We start from the raw sequence: 26,874 nt of genomic DNA, 5'->3' as shown, positions 1-26,874 counted from the left end.
ACACCCACTGTAAAGTGACCCAATGGGTGGCATCAAGTGTCGCCGTTCATGGTGAACCTCATGAAAGGGCCTTATTACAAAAGCCAGTCAAGAATGGTCAAGACGTGGCTGTAGTGGTGACAATCATAATATTTAATGTGAGTTTAACAAAAAGCTAATATAAATAAACAACATGACAACCGTCAAACATCCTTGTGCGTACCCTTCGTGCTTACAAAACCTTCGCCTTTCGCTTCCGACTACTCCTACGTGGTGCATCCCCTGTGGCTGCAGCAGAGGTAGTGGCAGGTTGCTCTTGTTCATGCCCTGACCGATTAGATGCTTTGAGCCTACGCCCTCTGGGTTTTGGTGCCCGTGAGGGCCCCTCCAAAAACTGCTCCACCTGCACCTGTGGAGGGGCAGACTTGGCCACCTGGAGAGGAGGCAGTATTGTGGGTACTGGTTGAGAGGGGGGCAGCGGGTGAGACGTGGGAGCACTTTGAGTGGCGTCCCCACTTCCATGTCCCCTTTCGCCATCATCCCTCCCCTGGGCCAGGCCCACATCACTCCTACCACTCTGCTGGACAACAGTTTGGAGGACATGTGTGAAGCCTTGTAAGGCCAGTGCTAGTGTCTCTGCCTGCCTGTTTAAGGCGGCAGAATGTTGTTCGCTGCGAGTCCGAACGGCCATTGTCAGGGCCTGAATGGACTCATCTGTGAGCCGTGCTTGAAGTTCAATGGAGGCTAGCCTTCCCTCCATTGCAGACATTCCCACACTTACCCATGACACTATCTCAGAGAGTTGCTCACGTCCCTGTGACACTATCTCAGAGATTCCCTCCCGTACCTGTGCCACCATTCCACTCATGCAGGAGTTGGACTCCTCCATCCTCTTTACTATTGTGGAGAGCGCGCTTGGCACCTGTTCCAGCACCTCGCAAATGTGCTGCTGTCCCTCGATCATTCTCCTTTTAAAGGATGCTAAAGGGATCAAGGGATATGGGGAAAAAGCAGGAACAGGGTACTGAGTTAGACGATCAGCCATGATCATTTTGAATGGCGGAGCAGGCCCAAAGGGCCGAATGGCCTACTCTTGCTCCTATTTTCTATGATTCTATGATGGCCCCCAGGGTTCAGCATCTGCGTCCAGCTGAGCAGAGCCTGGAGAAGAGTGCTCCCACCGACGCGGACTCTCCGGAGCTGCCCCTGCCACCAGTGTCTGCTGGTGCTCACGTGTGTGGTAACTCACCAGGTGCCAACCCAACTGACTGAGGACTAGGACCCACCGAGGTGTGAGTATCTGCGTTGGTGGATGGCTCACTCAGATGTGACGGTGCACCCTCAGAGGCCAGCAGGTCCTCTGAGGAATCGCCCTCTGCCGTCACAGTGGTCGCTGAAGGCCCTATAAAAGAACAGAAGGCAATATTAAGCATCATCACAGATGTGTCATGTTGCGATGAGCATACTGAGGTGCTGAAGATGGCAAGGCATGTCAACATCAATTCATATTGTGTGTGCTGAATGTTAAAGTTATGTAAGCAAGTGTTTGTTGGGTGCCAGTCCCGACAGACGGGCTCTCGAGGGTTCGGCTCAGCTGCAGCGCCTGTGAGGACGACGATCTGTTGTAGCCCCGCTCCGGTCCTCGCCCTCTCCCATGCATTCTGAGCTCTCTTCTCCTATAAGGGGAGAAAGTACAGTCCCATGAGTGAGTGATGGTGACGTGGCCAACCAATGAATGCATTGGTTTGGGTGCAGCTGACCGTGAAAGAGATGCATCAGAGGGTGAGTATGAGACAGAGCCATGACATTGTACGAGGTTTGGGTTGAGTGGTATTGGTGGGATGAGTACTGGGGAGGTGGGGAAGTGGTGAGTAAGTGCAGGTAAGTTGAGGATAAGCCTTAAGTGGGTGTGAGGAGTGATGTGATAGAGTAGTGTTGGCAGTGCAGAATGAGTTGGGGGCTGGGGGCGGTGATGTGGAAGACAGGATGTAGGAGGATCGTAAGTGTACTCACTTTGACTGACCTAGTTAGGTCGTTGAAGCGCTTCCTGCACTGGACCCAGGTACGGGAGATGCTGCTGCTGCTGGTAATCTCCTCTGCCACCTCGAGCCAGGCTTTCTTGGTGGCAGAGACAGGCCACTTCCTCCCGTCCAGCGGGTAAAACACATCCCTCCTCCTCCTCACCCCATTCAGTAGCATCTGGAGTGAAGCATCATTGAATCTTGGAGCAGCCTTTCCCCTGTGCTGCTCCATTGTGCTGTGTGGGTGTTTGCTCCAGGAGCAGCCATTGGAGGATTGCCCCTTTAAATAGAGCTCCTCCAGCTGACAGCCTGTGATGCAGGTGCGCAGTCCGCCCGCTGCGCAGCTTTCGGACGGCAAACCCGGAAGCCACGTTAAGTGGCTCCAATTGACTCGTGTGCGAAAGGGACATTTTTTATTGGGGCGGGTTACCCAAGAGCCAAATCGCACCCCCCCCCCCCCCCCCCCGCTGCCATCCCGCCTCCACTCTAATATCGGGCCCAATAACTCTACAACTCGGAGTGAATTATTTTTCTGGAAAACCCGATTGGCCGCTGTAACTCCGGTGCAAACCCCGTTCACACCTCTCCGGGGTTTGCGTCAACCTTACGCCACAGTTACGGCAACTGATGGGGGAAATTCCCAATGTCTATTTATAAACAAGTGTGTGACTTACCTCAATTCTCCAGATCAGCAATCCGGGAGTGTTGTTAACAGCACTGAAGACAGTTTCCACTGACATTATGGCTCGGATTGTAACTTTCAGCAAATCAACAGTATTTTGCTACAAAAGAAAGGGTACAGAGTGAGTGAAGGGACTCTTGCAGGTGAAAACTTGGAGGGTGGGGTGGAAAGGGCACTCAGCTGCCTCCCTACATTGATGGTAAGGAACAGTTTAACAGAGTGCGAGGGTAGCTCGGTGTGACTGGCAGACATACTTAGTACAGTGCATTCTTAGGTGTACGCTATACTTACGACGTGGTTACGGCACAGGTTTTCAGGAAATTCTGGGCCATGGTATTTGTACAGGAGATATATTGTTTCTTTGGGGGGGCCTCCTCCCTAATTGTCTCCCCTCCTCTCCTGTAAGCTAAGGTGTGGTTCCAAGGTGCTGTTCATACTCTGCTACCTCAGCCATTCCTCATGTGTGAGCCTCAAGAGTGAGTGCTGACAGGCTATCCGACCGTGAGAGGCATCGCAGTCAATCCTCAACCGATCCCATGCCCATGCACTTGGTGGCACAGGCCATAGGATGGTAATCGGGAGCGGGAACCCTGGCAAATTGTTGCCCTCTGTATCCCAAGAGCACTGAAGTCCATCAACTATAATCAGCTGACTCAGCACAGATCGATAATCAGACCTTCTTGGTCTGTATGGCTTGGTCCCACACTGTGCATTTACCCACAGTCATCAAATTCATTTGTGTGGGATATGCACAGCATTTTCCACAGGGCAGGCACATCATTGTGTGGCTGTATGAGAGAATAAACAGATAGATAATGACTCCTCCCCATCATTAATACAGCTTCTTCTCATCTCAGTTACTCCTTTACTAAGTTGGGCACATTCTACAGCTAGCGATGAGCTCTGGGTATCACCAGAGTTTGGGTTCGATGCTTGCACAATTTGGGCATGAACATAGTTCAACATAGGAACAGGAGGAGGTCATTCAGCCCTTTGAGCATGTGCTGCCATTCAATTAGATCATAGCTGATTTGTACCTTAACTCCATTTACCCGCCTTTGCTCAACATCTCTTGCTATCCCTTACCCATCAAAAATCTATCAATCTCAATCTTGAAAGTGTCAATTGACCCCAAGCATCCACAGCCTTTTGGGGGAATATAGTTTCAGATTTCCAATACCCTTTGTGTGGGAAAAAGTGCTTGTGATTTCACTCCTGATTGGCCAAGCTTGAATTTTAAGATTATGTCCCCTTGCTCTTGATTCCTCCACCAGAGGAAATAGTTTCTCCGTATCTACCCGATCAAATCCCTTCGTCGTTTTAAAAACCTCGATTAGATCACTTCGATTTGAAGCGAAAATATAATCCCATTCCTTACCAGCACTCTCTCCCCAAACCAGCAGGACACCAGCAGAGGCTGGGCAGGGTTTCCAACACACCAATAGTGCAAATAGTGAGCCCTCCTCGGATGATAAATCCACCAGCATCATGTGGAAGATGAATCTCTCCCTCCCCTCACACAACGTTGCCAGGATTAGAAACAGAGACCCTTCCCCATCCCATACACTAGAATATTTAAACATGAACAAGTTTACAATTTCACTGGGAGTGCTGACCAGAGCAAATCTTCACAAGGCATTTACAACACGAGCTACATGTAGCAGCTGGAGCAATTCTCCCTCCAGTGAGTGATTAAACGAAGAAACAAATGCAGCAAACAGGGCTGGAAGTGATCAAGAACTGTCCTGGTGAAGATACGGAACCTTCTCGACAAACTTACCATCGTAGTGGGCAGGACCTCACCCAGCTTGCACTCCTGAACTTGGCATCATTGACCTTTCACGAGGACGAGAAAGATAAACAATTGCACCACTCGTTTTTAAATAAAACCAGCTGCCCCACTCTGCACTCCTCTGAAACGGCTGCTTGTGAATTTAAGGCATTTTCTTCATCCAATGAGACTTGCGCTGTGTCCACTTCCCAGTGGAAATGAGAAATGAATGATTTTATAATAAATTCACATTACCTCAGAGCTTAGACGCGGTTCACTGGTCGATACGAGACTGCAGAGAAGACGACAGCTGAGATGAGGAAAAGGCACAGATACACTTGCAGGCAACTACACTCCGGGATCAGACAGGTATCAGGTGGTGCTGATCCAGCTGTTCTAGCCTCTGTGGGCGTTGGCGTATATTTGCATGGTACAAGCTTTCATCTCTGTTTGGATGTGAAGGGAGAGAACAAAAGGAGCCATTAATTCGGTTGACAGTAATATGATTGTCCACAAAGCATTTCATTAATCCTGCTCGCTGATCTCCCGTGACAATGCTTACAGGTAGTCAGGAGCACGGTACGGGTGTTTAGCCTCTGAGAATTGTCTGTCTGTGCTGTTAGGCAATCTCAGACCGGTGGGGGGCAGCGCGGTAGAGGGTCTACAATTGGCATCAGCTGGGGGTGGGGGAAGGGAACTTAACCTGGTTCGAGGGACGACAGCATTGAGCTCAGCTGTGATGCCTACATAGTTGAACAGCATGCCATCACCCACTGTCCAGGCTCCCATATTGAAAATGGCCACTTGAGTGAAGAACTGAAGGGTGGCTGATGCCTACGGAAATGTACCTCAGCAAGGGTCAGCACCTTCAGGAGCGTTCGAGGGTGCCAGGCACTTATGCAACTGAGCAAGTGTGCTGGAGAGGTTGGAAAAAAATGGAAGAATGTTCATCTAAATTAGGAACACGGGAATAGGAGGAGGCCATTCAGCTCCTCGAGCCTGTTCCGCCATTGAATTAGATCATGGTGGATCTGTATCTTAACTCCATTTACCCGCCTTTGCTCCATATCCCTTGATACCCTTACCCAACAAAAATCTATCGATCTCAGTCTCCAAAGCTCCAATTAACCCCCAGCCTCAACAGCTTTTTGGGGGAAGAGAGTTCCAGATTTCCACTCTCCTTTTGTGTGAAAAAGTGCTTCCTGATTTCACTCCTGAACGGCCCAGCTCTAATTTTATGATTAGGCCCCCTCCTTCTGGACTCTTCCACCAGAGGAAATAGTTTCTCTACATCTACCCTATCAAATCCCTTTATCATTTTAAACACAATTGTCACGTTACCTTCCATGAATAAACAAGTAACTATCGCTGCTCCCTGTCACTTTTCCTTTGTGTCTGTATTCTTAGATTTGAAAACAGAGATAGCCTGAAAGCCTGGCAGTTTTGTGCAGGTTCATGAGCAGTAGCAGAGGTCGGTATGGAAGGTGGCAGTGCCAACTTATGATGGCACTGGAGCAGACCTGTCCAAAATTGGGGAGTGGGAGGAGAAAACAGGCCAGTAACATGTCCATACACCAAACAATCCAGGTGTGTGTTGTATAGATGCTGATTGCCTGACTGGGCTGTGATCCAAACACTTTACTCCTGCATGGAAGGTGTGGGATCATTCATTACAACTACTGGTAAATACAAAGTCTCAGTGTTTCATGCACCTGCTGTTATTTGTACGTGTCAACAGAGAGCAGATAACACTGAACCCCGGGATGAGTCAGTATGTGGATCAATAGAGGGATTTTCATATAAATTATCTCTAACACATAAAGATAACATTCAAATTCATGTATTTCAATGCTTAGAATTTTGAGATAGACCCCAGCAGGTAGCATCACCCCCCTCCTCTCTGAAGGCACTGGTTTGTGCTGGCTAAATTCCAAGGGCCTCAGCCACTCTCCAGTACATTTCCCAAGTGGCTATTTTGCACGTGTGAGCCGAGATGGCGAGTGTCATTTGGCTATTTGACTATGGGGGGCATCACAGTCCCACCCGATCCTGTCCTCAACCAACTTCCACATGTGTACTTTCCAAAAGGAGTGACTGGGCATGAATTGGGATAGGTATTTAGTTTCCTCCCCCTCTCCCTAGCTCAGAGACACTGAGGACAATTGTATCCCCTTTACTGCTGCCCCAACTAAAAATCAAGGCATACGTATGAATGCAGGACCTTAACGTGGATTAATAGCCACTTGTAAGCCATTTGGATCTTAATGATCCCACATTCCAGGACTATCTGAGTCTGATCATAGTGCCTCAAGTCATCTCCACACCACTGGCTACAGTACACACTGTTCCACAGTAGAGCAAGTTGGGAAATTTAAACACATTTAGGAACCTGCTGGAGACTTTCACCACAGCCAAATTTATATTTTGTTTACATTTAATGTCATGGTTGTCATAGTGACATCATTTCCACTCTCTCCTTAACTCCTGTAACAAAGTGTAATATAGATCAGACCCTAGTCAAGAAACATGGTCGCATACCTCCTGCTGCAGTGCACAGTGACTGTGTCAGAAATAATTTACATCAAAATTTGGTTGTAACCAGCTCCAAAGCTGTTCATGTGTTAGCCCTTTGTGTCCTGGTATTATGAGGAGGATGTCGTTCTAGCAAGCAAAGGTATCAGCTGTGGCTCAGTGGGTAGCACTCTTGCCTCTGAGTCAGAAGGTTACGGAATCAATTCGTACTCCAGAGACTTCAGCACATAATCTAGGCTGACACTCCAGTGCTGTACAGAGGGAAAGCTGCATTGTTGGAGGTGCTGTCTTTCAGAGGAGACATTAAATTGAGGCCCTATCCTCCTCTTCTCAGGAGGACGCAAAAATCCCATGGCACTATTCAAAGAAGAGCAGGAGAGTTCTCCATGGTATCCTGGCTAATATTTATTCCTCAACCAACACCTAAACTAGATGACCTGGTCATTTATCTCATTGTTGTTTGCCTACATTACAACAGGGACTATACCACAAAAGTACTACATTGACTGTAAAGCGCTTTGGGACATCCTGAGGTCTTGAAAGATGCTATATAAACGCAAATTTTTTTATTTCAAATTATTCCCTTTAACATCACGTCTGATAGATGGCACCTCTGTCTGCACCTCAGGAGGGATATATTGGCCTTGGAGGGGGTTCAGCACAGATTCACCAGAATGATACCAGGGCTAAAAGAGTTAACTTATGAGGACAGGTTGCATAGACTAGGCTTATATTCCCTTGAGTTTAGAAGTTTGAGGGGTGATCTAATTGAAGTGTGTTGGGGGGGGGGGGGGAGAATGCTGACAAGGAATGGGATTATACTTTCACTTCAAATCAAAGTGATCTAATCAAGATTTTAAAAAATGATTAAGGGATTCAATAGAGCAGATAGAGAGAAACTATTTCCTCTGGTGGGGGGGAAAGGGGTCAACAACAAGGGCTAGGCCGTTCGTGGGTAATGTCAGGAAGCACTTATTCACACAAAGGATAGTAGAAATATGCAACTCTCTCCCCCAAATAAAGCTATCGATGCTGGAGGTCAATTGAAAATTTCAAAACTGAGCTTGATAGATTTTTGTTAGCTAAAGGTACTGAGGGATATGGAACCAAGGCAGGTTAATGGAGATCAGCCATGATCTAACTGAATGGCTGAACAGGCTCAAGGGGCCGAATGGCCTATTCCTATTCCTATGAAGTCTCATAGCTTCAAGTCAAATATGGGCAAGGAAACCTCCTGATTACCACCAACCGCCCTCCCTAATGAATCAGCACTCCTCCATGTTGAACACCACTTGGAGGAAGCACTGAAGGTAACAAGGGCACAGAATGTACTCTGGATGAGGGATGTCAATGTCCATCACTAAAAGTGGCTTTCTAGTACCACCACTGACCAAACTGGCTGAGTCCTGAAGGACATAGCAGCAAGACTGGGCTTGCAGAAGGTGGTGAGAGAACCAACACTCAGCACCCCATCTACTGGCTTAAACATCCACTTCCACCACCACCGGCGCACTGTGGCTGCAGTGTGTACGATTTATAGAATTCACTGCAGCAACTCGCCAAGGCTTCTTCGACAGCACCTCACAAACCCGCGACCTCTACCACCTAGGACAAGGGCAGCAGGCACATGGGAACAACACCACCTGCACGTTCCCCTCCGAGTCTCACACCATCCCGACTTGGAAATATATCGTCGTTCCTTCATCGTCGCTGGGTCAAAATCCTGGAATTCCCTACCTAACAGCACCTTCACCACATGGACTGCAGCGGTTCAAGGCGGCGGCTCACCACCATCTTCGAGGGCAATTAGGGGATGGGCACTAACTGTCAGCGACACCCGCGTCCTGAGAATGAATAAAAAAAAATTCTAATTGTATTCTGTAAATGCCACATTCAGCACCCTTTAATCTATTACACCAAATCTCACATATGCAAAAACTATTCTTTCCACAGGATGCCAGCTATTTTGACAGTCAAATTCACAATCAATTTTGCTGCATTACCCTCTAGGTACTACTACTAATTTCAAACAAATTATTTATGGATATATTCTGTGAATGATGAATAAAGCACTGGCAATGCATCAATCCGAAACATCCATTACCCCCCACGGACTTGAACCATAAATCAAAACTAAAGCACGTAGCAGAAAACTCAGACATACCTAGCCTTTGAAGAGTTAGGAACAAGGATCAGAAATTTCTGCCGAGTGGGAAATGCAGGTTTAATTTTCAGCTCCGCTCAGTTCTGAACCTGAGCTCACTGATGCGCAGTTCAGGTTCCGCTAGAACGAGGGGCCATGCATACAGGATTAAATGCAAGAGATTTCGAACAGAGGGCAGGAGTAACTTCTTTATAGTGATATAATCTAGGCTGACACTCCTGGTGCAGTAGAGTGCGTGCTGCACTGTGATTGGAACTATTTGCTCGCATGGAGGGTAAACGCCGACTGGTTGGGCTGAATGGCCTGTTTCCATATTGTAACTTCGATGTATTTCTGTGCCTGTATAATGAAGGACAGTCCTCTTGGTGGGGAATGGAAAATCGGTGGGATAATCAAAGTTGCCACCACCACCCCACATCTTGGTCATACACAATCAATACAATAATCCCCTTGCTCAAGAACAAAGACAAGTAAAACACAGAACAAAAATTATGTTGTTTTATTCACCCAGACAAGTTTTCTGCAATTGCATGATGATCATTTTCAGTGAATTTGTTTATTTTTAAAAGCTACATAATCCATTTTATTCGCCCAGTGCCTAGAAGTTTTTTTTTAAAAAGCTTGGATTCAGTGAAACAAAGTTATATAAAGTTATATTTGTGCATCTTTCTTGTGCTTAAAGGAGACATTGGCATAGGAACAAAGTGGTATGTGGATTTTAAAAGGAGCAGTTCGGAGTGGTCAAATACACCTGTTAAAAAAAAATATTGCTTCAATGTATTCAACCTGATAAAGATTCATCATATCTCGGTGCTATAAACTTTGATATTAGGCACATTAAGGGTTGGACAGGCCCAACATGTACATCTCTCGAGTCCATTCCATTCTGTGAAAAAATGCTCCTCTGTGTACTTTCTGCATTTTCTTCACCCTTCCTCCCCCAATCTAATTAGTGAAGCCCATCGTCAAGACAGCCTATACCTTGGAGAACCAATCAGAATGGAGATTATTGAGGGTTGCTAAGAATGCTGGTTGTGTCCCTTTTTTCCCCCCCACTAGCTTGTGTTCAGCCGCTCGAGACCTGTGTAGACATCCTCCGCTTGGCTGAGTCCCTCAAAGGCAGGGATTAGGGTGAGTAACTCGGTATCAGACAGGTCATCAAACCAGGACGTTACTGGCACCTATCAACGGGAGAAAAAAAAAAATCATGGCATCCTGCTTTTCCCTGTTCAATCTCTTCTCCTCCACCACAAATTTACACACTCTTTTCTCCCCTTCTTTTCTCAATTTACTGACTTACACCTGGCTACAGTTCTAGAGCTACCTCACCCCAATGGTTGTACCATATGCAAGCCTCAATAGTGAATGGCTGCAGGCTATTTGACTGTGGGGGCATCACATTTGAGTTAAACCCCTTCTTCATCCAACATTTACGTTTGCTGCAGGGGTCACTGGATAGTGATCAGGGGCAGGAGTTCTGGCCAATTTTCTCCCATATTGATGACATCAGCCAACAACACAGACCAGGAAAATGAACCTTGCACCTTCCCAGTCTGTATAGTGCAGTAACACTACAAGCAGTGCTTATATTGAGTCAGCAAGGGAGCTCTCGGTCCAGTTTTTAAATGTGAATTGGTGTGCATTATTAAAACAAAAGATTATAGTCCTGGTATCCCAGCAACCACATTGTTACCATGGTGATGAAGGTACTGCCATATTAAATCGCCTTTCCTGCTTGATAATGTTTTTCAAAAAAATTGATTCAGCTTATTTGATTTCACGTCCCATCTCCAGATTTGAATTGTTTTCCCTGTAGCTGCAGGTATTTGCATGAGAGAATTTCACTGCACAAAAGGTTTTTGCAATAATTTACATGAAAGATAACAAATAATTCTGTGTGCCATATAGAAGCTATCACCTACGCGCTGGAGTTGTCGAGGGAGCACAGAGGAGCTGAAAGGATGTCAAAAGCTAGGAGCCAAGCCCAGATGGTTTCATTTTCTCCCGCCCCTCCTGAAGGCCTTTTGATCCCACTAGCCGATCTTCATGGGCGCTTAGAATGGCTATTTGACTGTGGAAGAGTACCACATCCAAGCTGATCCTGACTTTAGCCGATCACCACCCGTGCACACTTTCCATCAGCTGTCACTGGACAGCAGTTGAGAACCTGGCTGATTCCCTCCACTTCCCTAACCCAAAGGGGAGCTTTGGTTAACTGTACTGCCCCAGTGGAGAGGAACTTAGACCAGAGCAGGGACTGAACTTGAGATCTTCCTGGTCTATAGTGCAGTGCAGCAGGTGGTGTGTCAGTGTGAGATTGGCTCAGTGGGTAGCACTCTCGCCTCTGAGTTAGAAGATCGTGGGTTTATAGTCCCACTCCAGACACTTGAACCCAAAATCTAGGTTGATACTCCCAATGCAATACTGAGGGAGTCCTGTACTGTCAGAGGTGCTGTCTTTGTTTAACTGTGGCCCCGTCTGCCCCCTCAGGTGGACGTAAAAGATCCCAAGACACTATTTCAAAGAAGAGTGGGGAGTTACCCCCCATGTCCTGGCCAACATTTACCCCTTAACCAACATCTAAAACAGATAATCTGGTCAATTATCACATTGCTATTTGTGGGACCTTGCTGTGCGCAAATTGGCTGCGGCGTTTCCTACATTACAACAGTGACTACACTTCAAAAGTAACTCATTGGCTGTGAAGTGCTTTGGGACGTCCTGAGGCCATGAAAGGCACTATATAAATGCAAGTCCTTTCTATCATTACTGCCTTAAAACGCAGCTGTGTGGAGCAGACTGTCACGAGCCCCTGTACTTACCGCGTTGTATGGGTGGAAAATATAAGACGCGGGTGAATTGTCGATAATGAGGATCTTGTTCAGGTCCCGGCCCAGACGGCTGAGGTCTTTGACATAACTGCCCCGATGGAAAACACAGGATTCCCTGAAGAGTCGGGCTCGGAATACACCCCATTTATCAAGCAAATCAGTCACAGGGTCAGCGTACTGAGGAACCAAGGTCAGGGGTTGGATTAGGAACAGGTATGGGGGGGGGGGGGGGGGAAGAAGGGGAGGAGAAGACAAAAAAGAACTACAGACACATCAGCAACAAGTATTTCACAGTAAACCTGGGAACTAACAATATGTCTCAAGTTAAGGGCATCCTGCTTCTCAAATATAGACATTTATGGAGTCCCTCCCTCACCCCCCCAAATCTAAAATGTAGGCAGGGCTTTAACCCTAATCAGTTATCACTGTTCATCATAACCCAGGTAGGTTGTTGAGTGTGGGAGCAGACAGGGTTCAGCTTATCCCTCAACGTTGTATTGGACTGTGGGCAGCAGTCACTAGGGAGCAGACGTTTGATGCCATATCAGGAATACTATACAAAATGGCTGCTCCCAGGCTGATTTACACTAAAACATAAGACAGTGCTAACAAGTGGTGACAAACACCAATAATGTATGCACACATATCCTCGTCTAGTAACATTTAAAATTATTTAGTTCAGTAGAAGACACTCCTTTAATAGAATTGCTCAGATAGTGAAATGTTTTGCATCCATCTTGGAATGGTTCAGTTTTGTTCAATGTGAGCGGAATTTGATGCAAATCAAACTAAGCCATCATAAAACCAGGCCTATTCACTATCCAGGACATTACCTTTGACCCTCAGGATATAGCCGAGGCCTAGCAACTGGCCACTGGATTGAGAGAGAAAATAAAGGGAATATTTACATTTTCCAATTCTGGAAGATTCCTCTTTCATGTTCTTTTTTTAAAAAATGAAACTCTCAAGCTTAACCAGCTCAGTGCTACTAGAAGAGAAGGGGTACCTTTGCTAAACTGGCTGTGAATAGCACACATTCAAACAGTTCTCCCATCCTTTGAAGAAATTCATCTACGTAAGGCCTCTTGAACACATACACCTGAGAGAAGGAACACAGGACAATTCGTAACAGCAGTCAGACCCTGGACCCAGTACAATCACTTCCCCTCCCCTCCCCTCCCATCAACAATCTGGGACCGAACACTCAGCACTGTGGTTTTCTGTTTATCCAGAGGTAAAAGGTCAGTCCCAGAAAGGTCACAACCCATAGAGCCTTTAGTAAGCCTACCTTTCAGGGGAGGGAGAGGTGTGCCAAGAGCTGTGAGAGTTACTTTGAAGGAAAGTATTTGCTGAGGTAGTGCTTTAAAGGCATTCTCTCGGTTTGTGGTCTGGCACAAGATAGATACATGACCAGATCTAAGACTGATTGGCTCCCTTGCCCCAGCTCCCATTCAGATAGCTCCAGGCCATTTCCTGCTCTGCATGACCAGCTTTCTCCCTTCTCTCCTCTGCTGGTCGCTCACTGATTTTTGATGACGCAGTCAGGGTGTTGTCGGGCCAGCCCTCTGTTCACTCTCTCTCCTACATGCAGAATGTCCAATAACTGCGTAAGATCCCAACAGGCAGCAATCCTTGCAGATGTGCAGCAGGCCATCTCCTGAAACAAGTAATCGGGAATAGGCCAACTTAAACTAACACAGCCTATCCTGGATTACTTGAAGCAGGCCATAGCCAGACCCTAATTCTGCCAGAATCCAGCTCACCACTGGCTGAAAAATAAGGCTTCAAGTAAACTAAATCAGTGAATTTTTTTTTTAAAAAATTAACAATTACAAAATATTATTCCCACTATGGAGTAGAGCATCCATGAAGTTTCCAGCCATTCCGTCAAAGACAGAGGCCTAGAAGTTTTACAGGCGTAAAGCGTCCAATATGGCAGGCAGGATGCGTGCACACATTCCACAGCGGAAGTGGTAAAGGCAGAAAAGGAGGCATCCAGGGCCCACACATGAAACAGATGTTAGGACCTCTGCATATGCAAATAGGGGGCCTAACGCTGGTTTGAGGCCCCCTTCCCGAAATTGGTCTGCCCTGAACACTGCTGGTGCCGGGCCTGCTGCATTCAGGGAAACCAGGTCTACATGCGGCCTAACTGGTGGTCCTTAAAATGGACCTATGCAGGCCTCAACCAAAAAAGTATGTTTTTAAAAAAAAACTTAGCTGAATGTGGAGTCGGGAGGAGCATTCCCAATGCCCTTATGCTTTTTCTCCTAGTGCTGCTCACAGCAGTGTCTAGGAGATTATTCTTTAATTCCTGGAGACTCCAGGACAATCCTGGAGGGTTAGTGACCCCCTACCCTCCTCCAGGGACTTACTCAGAGGGCTGCTGCATCAAATCTGATTCGCCGGTGAGCTGGTCTTATGTAAACGAGGCCCAAGGCCAGATATCGGGTGTGCCTCGGGCCTACCTATTCCGGCGCAGGGATCGATCCCCATGCCCAGTTTGTGCCATCGGGCTGTGCCCAAGAATTCATCCTTGGCATACAGGTCCAGGACTGCAGCTGTTGTCTATTTTATTACAAAAGTCACATGCCTAACAGTAGTGGAGAATCCTGAAGGTGATTTAGTCTGAATGTAAATCGAGCAGCTTCTCACCTGCTGCGTCATCCCCTCAATTTCGACAGGGACTATGAAGTCAGCATTGTTGACTGGCTGAAACAGCAAGAGACACAGTCAGGTTACAGAAGTTGTGCACAGTAACCCCTAGCAACACACCCCCTGTACTGTCCAAATTACCACAAAAGGTCGCAACACAAGCGCAAGGTTTAGGAATTCTTACAAAGTGCTTTGCTCCAATAAAGTCTCAATCCTGGCTGTGTCTGGGATTCCCCCTCGTCGATAGGTTGCTCGTGTCCGATGCCTGGTCTCTCAACAAGTTAGTTGATTGGAGCTGGGGCATCAATGGGAAGCGGACAGTTGGCCTCAGTTTCCCAGACTGGGCTGGGCAGAGAAGCTAGGGTCCCCTCTCCTGATTGTGACCCTGTGACCTTTGCCAGAGAGAGCAAGTGTTGGGCGAGGACAGGGCTGAGCACAGCCGTGATGGCTCCTATTGATCGCACAGTCCGCTAACACTTGCGCATGAAGAATGGTCATTTGGGCGAGGTTACAGCCTGCATCTGTGGAGCCATAGCCCAGTAAGTGAGAGTATACGGGGGCCGGTGGCAATTGCAGGTGGGGGTGGGGAAATGTAGTCACCACAAAGTTGACAGACTTGCTGTCTGTTGCACTAGATCAAATGAGTCTTTCTCTGCTAGACCTACAGCACAGTTATAGCCTCCATTTTCAGTGGGGGGGGGGGGGGGGGGGCAGTTTCTCCCAATTTTTCCACTATCTCTCTCTTTCCCTCCCCCACCAAAACAGTTGCCCAGGGAACTGTATTGAAATGAGAGGCGACAGTCACCTTCCAGTACAGGATAGAGGGTGCCACATAAACAGTATTTTCCCCCCCTCCACGCACACTCCCAGTAACTGGATCGCGATCAGGAGTGGTTGACTGGTTGACTGGTTTCCTCTCCCTAGCCAGAGGGAAGCTGCACACAATTGGAACACCCACACCAACACTCTGGGGTTCAGGGACAGACTGGCTGTCAGATATCGGAACGGCCTTTGTATTTCTTTACTGGTCTCTGGCTGCTAGAGAATACTCAACAGCAATTAGTGCACACTGGAAAAAAATCACCAGTACAAGGAGGTGAGACTGAACTACTGCCCTCACCTTGAAGGAACTGTGAATCAGTGTCTCATCTAAATCAATGACGAGACAAAACCTTCCTTCGTCCTGTGGCTCGGTCTCAGGTAGAAGGCAAGTATCTGGAATCTGAGGATAAAGCATTGGTTTTTAAATGTAATTTAAAAACAAACCTGAGGGGCAGTGGGGCAAGTTAACAGTGCTCACTGTATCTATACTGTGTGGCGGGGAACGAGAGCACGAGAAAAAAAAAAAGAGAGACTCGCATACAGACGCAAAAAAGAGACTGGGTTTGAACCCAGCACCTATAGGTGAACGATGAGTGTTTTAAACCCACTGCACCACCTGAAGAGGCCCTGGGGATAGATTTTCATCATTACCACCCGGGCGGAGTGCAGAAAGAAGAGTCCGACGGAGAAGATCACACAACGCTAACAGAAACCACCCGGATTCTCCTCTAATTAAAATGAATGGAAGGAACATTCGGGAGGGTTCTGTTATTGGCGTGCAATCCTCTTCGCCACATTCTCCGTTCTGCGCTCCGCCCAAGCGATGCTTAACACCCAGGTGGTAAAAACGAAAAGCTACCCCCCTATTATCAACCGCTGTATTTAAGTGAAGGATGGTGCAGCACTGGTTTAACCCTAGCAGCCTATAGAGGATGCCTTTCAGGCAAACTATGTAGATGCCAGGTTCAGGATAAAATACAAGCAGAACACACAAAATCTTTCACAGTACCTCACACATTTATATAAAGACAGAAATCAGGTCTTTTAAAAACATCCAATTGGAGTCACCTCTGACAAGGTTGATGACATGCAAGAAACAGTTATCCTAATGGGTCCTTTACTCTGACAAAAATGTCCACAACGTCCACCTCAAGCCCTAGATCTTGCTTAAAACAGGAATGTGAACACAAGATTCCACTCATAAGCTCCCTGATAGCTCAGTAGGTAAAGTCACCATCCTGAGCTATAGACCAAAAGGTCCCAGGGTCAGCCCCTGATCTGCACAGAATTCGCTGGATCAGAAAAAAGGGGAGGGGAGAAACAGGAGTCAGCTGATATTCCCACTCCCGATTGCTGTCCCAGTGAGCACTGATGGTGTGTAGATGTTGGATCGAGCTCACCTGCAATGCCTCCCATGGTAGAGGCTCACACCTGAAGAGTGGTCACTTGGACAAGATTCCCCAGGGCTCCTGGCGTCCATAAACCTGAACCCCTGCGAGATGAGAGAAGGAAGTGATCGCCTGGACTAGTTTCGATCACCTTAGAGGGTCAGAGAGGAATTATCCCGATTTCCCCCCTAATTGGTCTGGGTTTTTAATCTGGTTGGTTGCCTCTCCCAGGAGATTACATTACATAGATTACGGGTGGGGTGGGGAGTGTATGTATCGTGATGCACAAGGCATCGCAACATACGGGGACAGTCTGGATGGACCAGTAGGTCTTTTCCTGTCTGTCATTTTTCATATGAAACGGGAAGGAATAAAACAAGCATCCATCCACGAAAACCAACGTGGCTGTGAAAATACCGGCAATGGCACAGTGAGTTAAAAGGGCCTCATTTGAAAAATCGAGCTGGGATTTGGGTTTCTGAAGCCCTGAGATGAATGAAACACAGTCCAGTCACTATGGGCCTCAGATTTGTCTCATTCAGTGCAGAGGGTCTCAGTGTTTGAGGGACAGATTACTTTGGAAAGCTCCCAAAAATTCCCAATGGAAAGAAATCTCCGGCAACAGGCTACCCACAATGTAACATCGATTGGGTGTGCTCACTCACAGTCTGGCACTGAAAGTTTCACAATTCTTCAAGAGATGGATGGTACACAGTACGGCAGAACTCGAGCCTTCTACATTTCAATATTCAGAACGCTGGGGGTCTCTGCATTAGATCAGTGCAGCTATACAGATAGCACAAAGGCTCCATTTAGTGCAGCAGTGAGACACATACCCGGGAGTACTGGCACTGGAGAACTTGCAGCAGGTTAGACTGTTTGAGGAAAGAAAAAGAAAAAAGAGCTCAGTCATTTTCAAATGTGAAGACAACACAGTAAAATGGGGGAGTTGTCTGATTTGGAGTACGGATTCTAGTCAGGAATTCCTGATGATAGTGTCAGCGTGGCTCAGTGGTAGCACTCTCGCCTCTGAGTCAGGAGGTTTGTGGGTTCATAGTCCCACTCCAGAGACTTTAGCATGTAATCCAGGCCGATACTCCCAGTACAGTACTGAGGGAGTGCTATGCTGTCAAAGGTACCATCTTTCAGGTGAGACGTTAAACCGAGGCCCCATCTGCCCTCAGATGTATGTAAAAGATCCCATGGCACTATTGTGAAGACAAGCCGAGGAATTGTCCTGGGGCCAAAATTTATCCTTCAGCTAATATCACAAACAGATTATCGGGTCATTTATTTAATTGCTGTTTGTGGGACCTTGCTGTGCACTAACAGGCTGCTGTGTTTCCTACATTACAACAGAGACTATAATTCAAAAGTACTTCATTAGCTGTGAAGCACTTTGGAACGTCCTAAGGATGTGAAATGAGCTATATAAATGCAAGTTCTTTTTTCCAGTGGGACATCAGGGTAGGACCAGGAAATCAGAAAAAGCCATCCAAATGACTGGTTGGGAGAGGGAAACAAACATATTTACATACAAATGGAGGCTTCCTACCTTGGGGGCGGGGCGGGGCGGGGGTTGGGGGGAGAATTAATCACTACAATATACCACTAGGAGGTGCACTCAAACAGTCAAAAGCTGCACCGAGGGGGACGGGAGCATGTTGGTCTCCTCCCCGAGAGATACAGGACACCCAGGGTAGGGAATGAGAAAAGTTATGATGGTAACGTACAGCCCCTCCCTACAAGTTACATCCCCAATAAAACACACATGTTAAATAAATACACAAAAATAGCACTGAAACATAAAAGACAAATTACTGCAGAAACAGGAGCATGATGTGTGAGCAGCTGAGGGGGGGGGGTAAAATATATACAGTATATGAGAGAGCTCTCAGCCTTTTAAAATGGGTTTCAAAATGTTTTTTTAAAATAAAGACACCTCCCGTCAACGAGATAGACAGTCACCAACAGAGAAAGTCAGCTTCTGTCATGTCACTAGTCTGCAAGAGAACAATTCACCTCACTCTCCTAGCTGATCAATATACTGCCTGACTGGAGATACTGGGACTATTGCCACTGGAGCAGAGACAATTTAATCAAGGTTTTTAAAATTAGAGGCTTTCAATAGGATGAATAGAAGGGGTGGAGAAAGAGACAAGATACCAGAAGGAGCAGGTGTACTTGCCTTGGAAATGGTGCCACTTTCCTTTGGTGGGACTGGGTGCTCAGAACCATCTGGAAACTGGTCGACATTCCGGTTAGAGAAGCAGCAGCAGCAGAAGAGCGAGCAGAAGATATTCCTGCCACGAGACTTGGTGACGAACAGGTTGCGAGTGGAACCTGCACATAACCAGCAGATAACTCATTTAGGATCATTGAAAAAAAAGACTTGCGCGTATACAGAGCTTTATCATGGCCTCAGGACCTCCCAAAGTGCTTTACAACCAATGAAATACAGTGTGATGACCAGATAATCTGTTTTATTGATGTTGGTTGAGGGATAAATATTGGCCCAGGACACTTGGGAGAACTCCCACGCTCTTCTTCCATTAGTGCAGTGAGATCTTCTACATCCACCGGTGAGTGCAAACGGGACCTTGGTTTAAGGTCTCATCCGAAAGACGGCACCTCTGACTATTTGAAAAAGAGCTGGGGAGTTCTCCGCAATCATCACTAAAAACAGATTATCTGGTCATTATCACGTTGCTGTTTGCGGGTCCTTGCTGTGCACAAATTGGCTGCCACGTTTCCTACATTACATCAAAAAATAATTGGCTGTAAAGCGCTTTGGGACATCCTGAAGTCTTGAAAAGCAGTGTATAAATGCAAGTTGCTTCTTTTAATATACACTCGGCATTAGACATCATTCAGCTCCCAAATCTCCCACTGTCAAATCTATGACTGAGCAGGTCTTCAAAAGTCTCCTGAAAACCTACACGTTCGACTCCTCTTTTGCTCACATGCCCAAACCCTTTCCCCACCATTGCTTAGTCTCAGTGAAGCGTAGGGCAATTTTTCCACCAAATTAAGACAACAGCTTGCAGTTACATAGCATCTTTAACCCTGGAGAGTACACCCATCCCATAGTAACTCCTTGTAATGCTTCTCCTTTATTCCTCCCCCTATTTAAATAGACGGACACTCAGTCCTATACTATCTACATGGCACTCTGCCACTCGTGTTAAATTGGCTGCCTAAGTCTTGGTAATCAATTGCTATTACAATCAGGCTCCACCAGGGAGTGCTGCTGGCCCAGGAGTGAATTCCAGGGCTGTATACACACAGAACTGCAGCCAGAATGAATTGCAGCTGCTTCCAATAACAAAGTCCCACTTACATCAAGCTTTTGTGCACCAAGACAATCTTCCTCACTGCGTAAATACACCTGGAGCAGTCCAGAGATTCCGTGGAAAGACACTGCCGTCAAACCCAGTTATTAACCTCCAGTGAAGTTACATTTCTCAATGGGGCTCACTGAACCTCCTCCAGACTGGAACTGAGTTGGGGGGGCTCCAAGTTTGTTTGCGAGAAGAGGTTTCTCTGGCATCTCACACAAGTGTCCATTTTTCATCTGTGATTCTAGAGAGTGTCAGGAGACTGATCAACTGCACAAGGCATTTCTCCAGCATTGGGATAGCAATATCCTTTCTTTGAGAGCGTTTGATGGGACAGTGTAGAGGGAGCTTTACTCTGTATCTAACCCTGTACCTGCCCTGGGAGTGTTTGATGGGACAGTGTAGAGGGAGCTTTACTCTGTATCTAACCCGTGCTGTACCTGCCCTGGGAGTGTTTGATGGGACAGTGTAGAGGGAGCTTTACTCTGTATCTAACCCGTGCTGTACCTGCCCTGAGAGTGTTTGATGGGACAGTGTAGAGGGAGCTTTACTCTGTATCTAACCCTGTACCTGCCCTGGGAGTGTTTGATGGGACAGTGTAGAGAGAGCTTTACTCTGTATCTAACCCTGTACCTGCCCTGGGAGTGTTTGATGGGACAGTGTAGAGGGAGCTTTACTCTGTATCTAACCCGTGCTGTACCTGCCCTGGGAGTGTTTGATGTGGACAGTAATGTCAGTGTTTTATTTCCCAGTATTCACATCTCACCTTAAGAAAAAAGATAAATTTGGGTGAAGACCATAAATCCAGAAAGTCTGAAGATTTTTGTAACTCAATCATTCCAGGTGCCAGATTCCAATGATTGGAGTGTTACAAACAAAAGTACACTTTTTTAAAAAAAAACTAGGCCCACCAAAAACAAAACAGCAGCCTTTTAAGATTCTTGATTGGGAAGCACTTTGATGCATGTCCATTATATTCACTTCCCTATGGAATGTGCCCAATGAGTCCATCCATCCTGCTGCTCCTCCCTTTCCCTGATTGATTGATTGATTGATTGATGTGTTGTTAACTGCTGCCAAGTTAGAATTGAGATAAGCCTGCCACAAAGTCCAGATATGCTCAATATCTTTTCTTCCAATTTGCCCCCCTCCTCCTCTGAAGCCATTGGTTTGCTGAGGTAAGTTCCACAGAAGCAGACTGCTCTGATACCTCACTCAAGTGCCCATTCTGAAGAATGCGTGAGCCCAGCAAGTATCAGCAGGCTAGTCAACCATGGATTGTGTCGCAGCCACGCCCAATCCTGTCTCCACAAACACACTTCCATCATCAAGGGTCACTAGATAGCGATCTGGAGCGAGACCCCTGGTTGAATTGTCCCATTCCTAGCCTTGGGTCCTTGCAGCCAGCTGACCTTCCTGGCCTGTATAGCTCAAGAGATGGTAACCCGATGGCGGAGTTGAAATCTCCAAGAGATACAAGCCTCCGGAACAGGGTAGGGAACAAGCTTGCTCCTCCACCACTTCCCCAACCCACAAGAGAGATCATTGATCCCTCAGTGTGGAGAAGGTTAAACTACAGCAAAAAGAACTTGCATTTAGATAGCACCTTTCACGACCTCAGGATGCCCCAAAGCGCTTTACAGCCAATGAAGTACTTTTGAAGTGTAGTCACTGTTGTAATGTAGGAAACCTGACAGCCAATTTGTGCACAGCAAGGTCCCACAAATTACCACAGGGGAGCAGTTGTTCCCTGGCTGTGCCCGTCCAAGTCAGCACCTAGGTGTTAGAGTCACTTTACATGCCCATTTTCACACTTAGTCACCCTCTGTACATTAGATCAATTCAAAGTGCGTTGACATTTAGTTGGCAGGGACACAGAGGAGCCTGCCCATAAAATGGCTTCCAAATGTTAGCTTTGAACTAGAGGATCTTTACTGCAGTTCATCTACCTGCCAGGCACTGGTTCCACAGATTTCAGCAGCCCTCTGGCACCTTGCCCAGCTGCCTAGTCTTCCTGTGTGAGCTTAGACTGAGCATGTCCAGGTCAACACAGTCAGGCCTCATCCTGTCCCCGCTTGACATCCATACAGAAATGTCTGTGTACACACTGCACTTTCAGGCAGAGGTCAGTGGATGGCAGAGACCCTGAAATGCTCTTTCCCTCATTAGCTCAGCGAGGCTGGGACATTTATACCAGGCCCCTCCGCTAGCAAGCTCAGCATGGCTAAGGATCAAATCTGCGATCTTCCCAGTCTGTATGGTTCTGTGCTGCACCATGCAGTGCATTTGCCCACTGAGTCATCAAGCAACCATGGAGGACTTCAATACATACTCGGAGGAGTGCCAGATACAAGGACGTGCTGCCAACATCCCCACTCATCTACTTTGTTGGGGGGGGGGGGGGTGCGGGGGGGGGGTGGAGATATGATGAGCTCCAAGCCAACCATAATTTGGGCAATTTGAGGAAACATAAACCTTTCTGGTGTGGATTCAACTTAATATTTCAATCACGAAAACGGACAACTGTTGACAGTCAACACTAAACACCCCAAAAAAATTAAACACAGGAAATTATTGAGATTATTTAGAAATTTGCAAAAACAGCAGCTGTGAATAAGGTCCACTGTGCTCACTTAATGTAGGCTTGGCTTGCCTCCATTTTGAAAAAGATTTTCAGAACCAGAAGTTTTCAAAATGGTGGCTGTGAATCCAGCTTACTGCAGTCAGTCTATTCATTTTCCAGAATCAGGCTGTCAAAGAATCAGTCATCCAAATGACTTTGCTCATCCCTGGCACCTATGTTGCCAAGCAACAGAACAAGCTGGCAGGATACCAGGTGACTGTAACAGTGTTTGTGTTGGCTATGTTCGTAGGTGAAAACTTAGGCTGACGGTTTTTGGCTCCTTGGGGGAAGTGTTTATGCCGGCTTTCCGCCAAATCGCCTGTTCCAGGGTCATTTACCCGTCAAACATTATTCCAGGGTTGACTTTGGATTAAGGCTTGTTTGCCAAGGGAGGAGGGTCCATAGCTCCCAAATTAAGAATTATCATCACCAGGCTTCAGATGGGCCTCAATTAAGGTCAACTTCAGTCAAGAGCAGTGACTGGGATTGAAGAGTTGCTGAGTTAAGTGGCCTCTCCCTGGTTAAATATTGTCACCCCACCTTCCCCACCTTTTGATATCGTTTCCTAGCCCTTCTGTAACACCTACAACCCCAGCCCACGCCCCCAAGATTCCAAAAATGTTGAATTTTAAAATTCTCATCCGTGTGTCCAAATCCCTCCATGGCCTCGCCCCATCCCATCTCTGTAACCTCCTCCAGCCCTACAACCCTCCGAGAACTCTGCATTCCTCCAATTTTGGCCTCCTCTGCACCCCCACTTGCATCGCCTCATCATTGGCAGCTGTGCCTTTAGCCACCAAGGCTCTAAGCTCTGTAATTCCCTCCCTAAACCTCACCGCCTATACAAGGGAGGGGGCAACGCATGGGGCTGGGATTGGGTGACAAGGTAACACAGAACCACACGACATCACAAACAGCAAGAGTGGCTTTATCAGAGTCACCCCTTCCCATTCACTCCCACTGGACTGCTTCTGATCCAAGTAGTTTCCGATTGTTTTTCATTCTGATTAGTACTTTACACATAACTGCAATTAGATCGGTGTTGGTTATGAAGAATGCTGCTTTTAAACCAAATGATTTGGACTGATCACATAGGGTGTGGTTCAGAAGTTTGCCATGTGGTTGTTTTGATCTCTGGTTTCGTGAAGTGCGGATCACAGCGTAACATTTCTTGGCAAAGTAGTTTGAGCAGATTCCTGTGCTGAGATACAGCAAACGTGTGCACACACCACACCCCAGTAATAGCACTGCCTGTCCTGAAACGGTTACTAAATTAGTTATTAAAGGCTCCCTTACAAATCCCACCCAATTACTAGAGCCTGCATGTACTTTCTAAAAAAAAAACTCCTGGTTTTCTCCCCTCCTTTCGTGAAGGCACCGACTCTTAGCTGAGGTACAGCTCCATGGATTGCATTAGCCCTCTGGTACCTCACCACAAGTGACTGTGTTTCACATGTGAGCCTAGACAGAGAATGTCAGTAGGCTCTTCAACTACAGGGGACATCAAACTGAAGCCTAATCCTATCCTCACCTAGGAAATTGAGTAACTGGAGTCATCTGGCTCATTTCCTCTCATCCACTGTCCTAGCTCAGTGGTGCTGATTGAAGTCAATGGTCGTGTCCCTAGGTCTGCCCTAGCTGCGATCAGCTAACTCAGCACAGACCAGGCATCAAGCTCTGGTCCCATTTACAAACTCTGGAACTCAAAGACCACCCAGTCATAGTGGCATTAGATCTACCCTATTATTAACACTTCATAAAACACGCCACCCAGAACATCATCCGAGGATGTTGGTTGCCAAGGGCAGCAACCATAATGACTGGAGGGCTGCATTTGTAAAATGCTACAAATTATATGTTGCACCAATTGAGAAGCTGCAGTTCTCCTCCTCCTCCACCCCCCCCCCCCCCCCAAGCCCAGTGGGTATAAAATCAGCGTCCTTCAATTTTACTCTTATTTTCTCTCCTACTCGCCAGAAGGCGGCGACTCACTCACTCGAGTACAGATCCACACTCATCAAGCCGCCCGCCATTACCTCGCGCATGCGCTCGAGTGTCCCGCCGCGGCTGACGTCACAGCCAAGCCCGCTCCTGGTCGTTATCGGACATCAGCGGCGCACGCGCGCACTTTCTGGCGGGAATTACTTCATTACGATTGGGTGCAGGAGTCCGAGGCGATCTCTCCCTTCCCTAACCCCGAGGCCCGTCACCCAAGCCATGGCTGCACAGACCGGGGTGGATAGAACCTGGGATCGTCCATCTCAAAGCTAGAGAAAATAGAAGGACGCATCACCGTTTAATGTTAAAAGCATGTTTAAAAGTCAAGGGAACGTTTATGATATACTTTCTAAAGATGCCTCTTTGATGTGGCCCACTTTCCTTCTGACCACACTTCATCGACTCCGAGCCCACATACTAAATGGGAATCTAAAATCCTCTCCTGAGCAAGACGAGTCTTCCATTTGTTTTGAATTAAACTTGGATGTTCTGTAATAAAAGTAAAACCGCCAGCTTGCCACCAAGGAGGGACAGCACTAGTGTGACACGTCCGGTGAGCCTCAGCTGTGCAGATCCACTTCTACAGCAGCCCATTGACATCGCCGACCTTGAAACAGTTTCCAGGTCTGGGGTCTGATAGCATCAACAACTTGCATTTATATAGCACCTTTAACGTAGTAAAACGTCCGAAAACGCTTCATAGGAGTACAATCAGACACAACTTGACGCCGAGCCACATAAGGAGATATTAGGACATGTGACCAAAAGCTTGGTCAAAGAGGTAGGTTTTAAGTAGTGTCTTAAAAGGAGGAGAGAGAGGCAGAGAGGTTTAGGGAGGGAATGCCAGAGCTTAGGACCTAGGCAGCTGAAGGCACGGCCGCCAACAGTGGGGTGAAGGAAATCAGGGATGCATAGGAGGCCAGAACCGTAGGAGCGCAGAGTTCTCGGAGGGTTGTAGGGCTGGAGGAGGTTACAGAGATAGGGAGGGTCAAATAGCAGGAAAATTGATGCAATTACTGGCTACACGTACACGCACGCTTTTTTTTGGTGGGGGAGGGGGAACTAGCACTCCAAAGACTGACTTGTTGGAAATGTGCACACATGAACATTGGTAAGGACAGGATCAGGCTAGCCTGCATTGCCTGCCATGGTTGAATAGCCTCTCCTACTGGCTCACATATGAAGAATAGCCACTTGCTTGATTACCAGAGAGCAGAGTCAGTGCCCCTACCCCAGCATGAAATAGCACCTTCAGTAGAGAAGAAAGAAATGGCGGGGGGGGGGGGTGTAGAGAGAGGAGGGCGGCGGGGGGGATTAATCTAGCAAAATATAATCTATTAACCATCAACAAACCAATACAAACAGGCTACTTGTTAGAATAAGGCAATAAAAAGGAAAGACATGGCAAAACCCAAGGCGAAAGCTTTAAAATTAAAAAGCATAAATACATGCTTGCAGAGGTTACTAAAACAAAACAAACAGCACCTCACCAACAAATCCCAGCACATCTGTCATTCCATTAACCCCGTAACTAAGTAACTCCACTGAGTGACACCACTTACCCAGTGATTAATACCGGTGCTGATTGGTACATTGAAAGCAGCAGTTGCTCACCTCCGCCTTCTCCCCCGTTAAAGGTGCTGACATATTCTGGGGCACAGCTTTACACGAGCCCCAAGGATGAATGCTGCCAGTCTCTAACCATAGGGAGCTACCACAGCAGAGCCTAATCTTGTCATTCACCCAACCTTCATACACACGCTGGATGGCGATCACGAACCTGGATTTTTCTCCTCTCTAACCCAGGGGCGCAGAGACTAATTGCAGCACCCATACTGCCACTGAGATCAAAGTTACCAGCCTAAGAGTTAAAGAATGAACCCAATTATCCAGAAAAAGTGGCCTCACCACCACCAAATTGCAATTATATAATGCCGTTAACACAGGAAAACAAGGCCCAAAGTGGTTCAGAGATGTAATCAAAATATGGACGCCAAGGCAAAGGAGATATCAAGAGGGGTGACCAAAAGCTTGGCCAAAGAGGTCTGTTTTAAGGAGTGACTTAAAGGA

At 47.1% G+C, this 26,874-nt stretch overlaps 2 protein-coding genes across 6 annotated transcripts in view; both read right to left on the bottom strand.

Annotated features, from left to right (window-relative positions):
- The window catches only part of avil (advillin), a 73,799-nt gene extending 64,993 nt beyond the window's left edge, over positions 1-8,806 (bottom strand). For 4 of the 5 annotated variants that reach the window (XR_010959055.1, XR_010959054.1, XR_010959056.1 and 1 more), the window contains exons 1-3: positions 8,723-8,806; positions 4,709-4,899; positions 2,675-2,782 (exon numbers count right to left, since the gene is read on the bottom strand). Coding sequence is in view for 2 of the 5 variants with exons in the window: in XM_067976480.1 (XP_067832581.1) it covers positions 2,675-2,740 (66 nt within the window). In the remaining 3 variants the exon portion in view is untranslated. Of the gene's footprint in view, positions 1-2,674; positions 2,783-4,708; positions 5,415-8,722 lie in introns of those variants that run through there. The other variant, XM_067976482.1, reaches the window with a different exon arrangement.
- Positions 8,807-9,131: 325 nt separating this feature from the next.
- The window catches only part of LOC137307153 (carboxy-terminal domain RNA polymerase II polypeptide A small phosphatase 2-like), a 23,125-nt gene continuing 5,382 nt past the window's right edge, over positions 9,132-26,874 (bottom strand). Inside the window, exons 2-8 of the mRNA XM_067976486.1 lie at positions 19,034-19,188; positions 17,682-17,720; positions 15,756-15,857; positions 14,636-14,692; positions 12,987-13,079; positions 11,972-12,157; positions 9,132-10,330 (exon numbers count right to left, since the gene is read on the bottom strand). Of these exons, the coding sequence (XP_067832587.1) occupies positions 10,205-10,330; positions 11,972-12,157; positions 12,987-13,079; positions 14,636-14,692; positions 15,756-15,857; positions 17,682-17,720; positions 19,034-19,188 (758 nt within the window). The 3' untranslated portion in view covers positions 9,132-10,204. The remainder of the gene's footprint in view (positions 10,331-11,971; positions 12,158-12,986; positions 13,080-14,635; positions 14,693-15,755; positions 15,858-17,681; positions 17,721-19,033; positions 19,189-26,874) is intronic.

Source organism: Heptranchias perlo, chromosome X (genome assembly GCF_035084215.1).
Source record: "Heptranchias perlo isolate sHepPer1 chromosome X, sHepPer1.hap1, whole genome shotgun sequence".
Lineage (NCBI taxonomy): Eukaryota > Metazoa > Chordata > Chondrichthyes > Hexanchiformes > Hexanchidae > Heptranchias > Heptranchias perlo.
The sequence above is the reverse complement of the archived record's forward strand: the minus strand, read 5'-3'. Positions and strand labels throughout refer to the sequence as shown.